The 5,768-nt window shown below is 48.3% G+C and overlaps 1 protein-coding gene and 1 long non-coding RNA gene across 7 annotated transcripts in view; one reads left to right on the top strand and one right to left on the bottom strand.

Moving 5' to 3' along the window:
* Nucleotides 1-4,523, bottom strand: part of Znf133 (zinc finger protein 133) — a 19,736-nt gene extending 15,213 nt beyond the window's left edge. For 3 of the 6 annotated variants that reach the window (XM_005380921.1, XM_005380926.1, XM_005380927.2), the window contains exons 1-2: nt 4,434-4,523; nt 3,068-3,357 (exon numbers count right to left, since the gene is read on the bottom strand). In XM_005380921.1, coding sequence (XP_005380978.1) covers nt 3,068-3,133 — 66 coding nt within the window. In that variant the 5' untranslated portion in view covers nt 3,134-3,357; nt 4,434-4,523. Of the gene's footprint in view, nt 1-3,067; nt 3,358-4,065; nt 4,345-4,433 lie in introns of those variants that run through there. The other 3 variants (XM_005380923.2, XM_005380922.2, XM_005380924.2) reach the window with 3 other exon arrangements.
* Nucleotides 4,524-4,584: 61 nt separating this feature from the next.
* LOC102016588 overlaps nt 4,585-5,768 on the top strand; it is a 16,471-nt gene continuing 15,287 nt past the window's right edge. Inside the window, exon 1 of the long non-coding RNA XR_260319.2 lies at nt 4,585-4,665. This is a non-coding gene — a long non-coding RNA (uncharacterized LOC102016588). The remainder of the gene's footprint in view (nt 4,666-5,768) is intronic.

Below are 5,768 nucleotides of genomic sequence, written 5' to 3'. Positions count from 1 at the left end.
CTATAATCACAGCACTTGGGAGGCTGAGGCAAGAGGATTGCTGTGAGTTTGAGGACAGCCTGGACTACATAGTGAGTTCAAGGCCAGCCTGAACTACAGTGAGGGTCTCACTAAAGTGAGACCCTTTCTCAAGCAAACAAACAAAAAGTATAAGCCAAAAAAATATTTCAAAAACAGATAACCAGAATCTATATATGAAAGGCTTACGAGGTAAGCTAGAAGCGCTGACTCCTAACTCCAAGACATCCACTACAAGACAGTCATTACACTTAAACGTACCACAATTCCATCAGGTTGTTCAAAAGCATAGCTCAACCACTGTGTATTACAGTGAAGAATATAAAAGGGTAGAGTCAAAAAAGAGTATAGCATTTTCTCAATATTTTCTTTTGCTTTTATGGTACAGTGCCAGGGACTGAACCCAGGGCCTTCACACTGAGCTACAACTCCAGCCCCCTCACGTTTTTTTCTTTTTTAATTTGAGAAAAGTTCTCATTAAGTCACTCAATTGCCCAGGCTGGGTTTGAACTTGCAGTCACCCTATCCCAGCCTCCCAAAGTGCTGAGATTACAGGCATGAGCCACCGTGCCCAGCTCCTCAAAAAAATTAAACATAGAATTATCATATAATCCACTCACAGATATATGTCCAGAAGAACTGGAAGAAACAAATCATTATTTGTACACTCCTGTTTCTAGCATTATTACAATAGCCAGAAGGCAGGAGCAACCCAAGTGTTCATGAACGGATGAATGGATACGCAAAACGTGGTTCTGGCCTTAGGAGCTCCCTCAGGTTGGCCTTGTTTGGTTTACCCAGGGACTGTGACAGGTAACATGTGCCACAGACAGGCTTATGTCTTAAGCTGCCTAGACCGCCTTCATGCTTGGGAGCCCGTGTGAGAGGTTCGCAGCGTGCAGTGGACAGAGCGAGGCCCAGCATCCCCACTGATCCCCGCCTTCCAGTGAACCCACTAACGTGCCTCAGGGAGAGGAACCACCTTGCATGATACAACCCAAACAAGTCCCCAAGAGACTATGGCCTCATCCAGCTCTACAACCCGGTGGAATGGTGGCCTGGAGCACAGTAGAGGCAGCAGGGGTTGGAGACTGATAAAGTTCACATTTGCTGATTGTAGACAGTGTCTAAAAAGAAGAAAAGGATCAAGGATGACTCTAAGGTTAAACAACTGGAAGGAAGAAGTCACCAGGTCTCTGCCTCCCTTGAAAGAATTACATAAGCCCCACTGGGTGGAGAAAGTCTGAGATGCCCAGGAGATGTCCATGGGGAAATGTGGGAGAGACAGTCGGGGACTTGGATGTGGAGTTAAAGGCAGAGAGCTGGCATCTAAAGCCTTGAGAAGCCAGGCATGGCGGTGCACACCTGTAATGTCAGCACTTGGGAGGCTGAGGCAGGAAGATCGTTTTGAGTTTGAGACCAGCTTGCACTATAAAGTAAGCTCAAGGCCAGCCTGAACTACATAGCAAGACTCTGTCTCAAAAAGACAACAAAATTAAAAAATAAAAATAAAGTCTTGAGAGTTGACACCACCACTTGTACTTAAGTTGACACTTGCATCATGAATGTAGCTGGAGAGGGCAAGAAGTCTAAAAACTTCAGAAGACCACAGAAGACATGGGAGAAGAAGAGCCAACAAAAGAGGCCAGAAGAGGAGCAGACAACCAAAAAGGTAGAAGACAACCAAAAAAGCCGGAAGCCAAGAGCAACTCTTTGAAGGGTATTTTAAAGAGGAAATAAGCAACTGTAAAATATGGCTGAGAACCATGGCATTCAGTTATAGGGAGAATAAAGGTGATCAACACAGGATTATTTTTTCAGTGGGTAGAACTGAGAACTCATTAACAATGAATACTGGTAACTTTGTCAAGGAGTTTGGCCTTAGTGGAAAGAAAGGCAAGGAGGATGGGATAAGACAGGAGTAGAGGAGACAAAAGGAAGGAATCACAGAGTATGCACAGGCAGAAGGGTCAAGAGCCAATTAAATGGAAAGGAAGTCAGGAAAGAACAAGAAGCCAAGGAAAACTCAGAGGCCCAGCTTACATCACAAGGCAGGAGTGACCACTGTTAACAGACATAGATCAGCAAGGTTGGACAGAGACAGAGATGGGGGACCATCATGTTGGGTTCCAGATACGTCCCCTCTCCCTGCTTCTGACCGGGCTGTTCTTTTTTTCGTTTTTTTGTGGGGGTTTTTTGTTTTGTTTTTCTTCTGGTACCAGGAATCGAACTCAGACCTTGCACTTGCCAGGCAGGCGCTGTGTCGCTGAGCTAAATCCCCAGCCCCTGACCAGGCTGTTCTTGCTAAGTGCAGCAAGAAGGTTTTTGTTTTGTTTTTTTTTTAAACTGGGAAAACTAAATTTGGACAGGGTATTAAATAATATTAATGAGTTAATAATTTTGTTAGGTATAACACTGAGATTGTACATCTGCTGAAACTGTGTATTTGTTAAAGTAAAATTGTAGATATGTACATGTATCCTTTCTGTTTTGTTTTTGGATTTTGTTTTCTTGAGATAGGCTCTCACTATGTAGTTCAGGCTGGCCTTAAACTCACTATGTAGCCCAGGCTGGCCTCAAACTCACTGTGATCTTCCTGCCTCAGCCTCCCAAGTGCTGCTCGGCTCCCAAGTACACCACCAAGCCTGGTTGGGTATACATCTTTATGTGTTAGAGATGCCCACTGAAGTATCTGCAGGTGAGATAATGCAGCTGGGATGTGCTACAAGCCACTCCAGCAGGAAAGAGTTAAGTGAGGACAACAGAAGCCTCAGGAAGTGAATTCAGATAATCACAGCACCCAACAATCCCTGAGAATGAGCAGTCTGAGCTGATGCTGAGAAAAATGCTAGGGCAGGGATGGAGGGATAACGAACAGGGGCAGCAGGCCCAAGAATTTTCCTCAAGAAAACATCACCCTTAGAAGAGGCCAGTTTTCCTAAGGAAGCAGCTGGGGCTCTGGTCCCCCAACAGGACACTGTAGGATACGTGATGTCAACACCGAGCAAACTCACAGCGTGGATGCAAAGGGTAAAGTGCACTCACTCACCTGAAGCTGGGCAGCCAGCAGCCCGGGAGTCCTCCCTTTTCCCAGCAGGCAGTCTGCCCTGGGCATCCAGGGCCCACAGGAAGCAAACTAAGAACAAAAAAAGCTTCAGGAACGTCACCAGAAGTCCTCACGCTCCGACACAGTAGCGGCTCCTCTTTCTTAAAGGCATCAGGAATGAATCTGCCACAGAAGAATAGGAGGAAAGAACTGCAGGCTCCTTCCCAGAGCTGGGACGTAGTCAGGCTGCCCAACAGGCTGTTGTCCCTGAGCATGAGGTGGTCTCTCTGCACCTGTTACCAAAAACAAAAGGTGAGACCACTGGGCACGGAGTATACACCAGAGACTGAACCGGGCGCGGGATAAGACTGACCTCAGTCTATCCTTACAACACTCCAATGAAGCAAAAGTTGCTATCCTCTTGTATATGAGAACCTTAAGGTACAGTGAGATCAGTCTCATGGTCAATGTGATAGAGCTATCAAGTGACCACCAGTAGAAATCTGGCTGTGGAGACCGGACTTGAAGGTTGTAAGGATTCTCTATGTACCCACTTTGAGATAAACCCGGATTGGTCACGAGGTGGTTAAGTGTTCAACCTGGGTATCAAATCTGTGTAGTTCTACCTACTTCTGGCTGTCTGAAATTTCTCCATAATGAAACATTAAAGTGGCATTTAAAACTCCTGGTATTTTTGTGGTCAATGATTGTTGCCAGGGCCTTGAACAATCTCGGGAGTGGGCCCCACAGTTCGACTGCCTCCTCCAAGACGGGAACCCAAGGGCAGCCAGAAAAATTGAGACCCTAAGATCGTGCCACTGCGGCCACTGCACACCCAGCGAACCCGGGCTTGCTCGGCTAAGACCACCCCCCCAATCCCCGCTTCGGGGTGACTGGGGTCGAGGACCGCCAGCCCGCAGTCAACAAACCCCTGGGACTAGGGGCCCTAAGGACAGTTCCACCCACCGTCTAGACACTATCAGATCTAAAAGCCTACTTACTATTCAACCCCGCGCCCCAGCCCGGAAACTTGGCACGAACGGCTCCTCTCCCCAAGCCGCGACTTCAACTTAGGCCGACTCTGTGCCCACCCACAAGAATCTTCGGACAGAAGGCCTGAGCTTGGCACCCACCTACCACCTGGTTTCACGGCTGAGGTTCACCCGACTACCCCCAGACGCGCGCCGACACCCCTGAAATAAGACACTGGGGAGAGCGCGGCCGAGCCGCCGGGCGTCCCCACAACACTCCCCTGCGGCGCATCCGCCCCGCCCCGGGCTCCTCCCGCAGAACAGCCCTTTAAGACATTCCTTTCCGGGCAGAAAAGGGCATGGTTGCAGCAAGGTTCCCAAGCTGAAGCTTCACTCACCAGCGCCACCAAAGAACAAGGGGTCGCTCCAGCTACCAGCTGGGGACCTCCACAACAAGGCGCCGGGACTACACCTCCCAGGATGCTCCGCCCCGGGCCACATTTCCCAGGATGCTCGGCACAGCCGGAAGCGCGCTGCCTCTGAGTAACGCGGTGCTGTTTGCTAGGAGTCCCCACTGTATATCCCCTTCTTCCTCCTAAAACCACATTCATAAAACAGAAAGTCATCCAGGTAAAGCTCCTCGCTCTGCTGTGACCCTCTCGCTCAACGCCTCTGCTTCCAAGACTATATTCCCCGGTGACCCCCGCAGTAACTTCCACATCCGTTGTCCCGGGGCTGGAGATTCAGCTCAGCGGCACAGCGCCTGCCTGGCTAGCGCAAGGTCGTGAGTTCGATTCCCGGTATCGGGAAAAAAAAACAACAACAACAAAGAAACCCCCCACATCCGTTGTCTCGCTCACCTCGCGGGAGCGGGAATTACGTTTCAGGGGCACTTCTTTTGGCTCTAAGGGTAGCCGACTTCTGTGGCTACCTGACTTAACTTTATATTTGGCTGGTCTCTGGGTTCGCACCTCTTACACCAGGCTTATGAGACCATACTCTGAAACCTAGCATTTTCTGGGGTCCCCTAAATGCTTTTTCGTGTTACTAGAATCTAGGAAGTAACAGCTTATCTTCATTTCCTGGAGACAGAAGCCTCAAACATAGACCGTGACTTGGAGCTGCACCTGGTCACAGCTCTTGGCCTGGTTCCACAGATCTTTGTTCAGGATCCTGGTCGAGAACAAGGCTAAGCAGCAATTTGGAAGCTCAAGAAAAGCAATTTTTCATTCCCAAGAGGGCTTTTTCTCCTGGGGACTGTCCTTCCACAGATCAGCTGTGGTAAAATGTAATATGATACTGCATCCTTCACCAGGAAGACCAGAGAAATGACTGCATGGCTAGGAGATGCTAGGGGAGATGAGACTATCCTCAAATTACTTAGCTCTTGAAGGATAAATCTTTTTCTCTTCTCTTACTTCAGGCAGCATCGTGAATTCAGTTCAGTTCTGGCCCAGAAGTGCCCAGTCTTATGGAGCCCATTCCTTGACACCCTTCTCTGCTCCACCCACTCACTCACTCACCAAGTCACTCAACCTCTCCTTTTAGATCTCCGATTATACACGTTAGACCATTTGATATTGTCCCATTACAGGCTCTGTCCAAATTTCTTCAATATTTATGTCAGATTTCTTAATCTCTATTGATTTGTCTTCAAGTTTACTTGACCTTAGAAAGCCAGGACCAAAATATTGGCTACCTTTTAAGCACAGTTAACTTTTCTGTTTTGTTTT

Source organism: Chinchilla lanigera, unplaced genomic scaffold (assembly GCF_000276665.1).
Source record: "Chinchilla lanigera isolate Chin_1 unplaced genomic scaffold, ChiLan1.0 scaffold00014, whole genome shotgun sequence".
Classification (NCBI taxonomy): Eukaryota; Metazoa; Chordata; class Mammalia; order Rodentia; family Chinchillidae; genus Chinchilla; species Chinchilla lanigera.
This window is presented reverse-complemented; position numbering and strand designations above follow the sequence as displayed.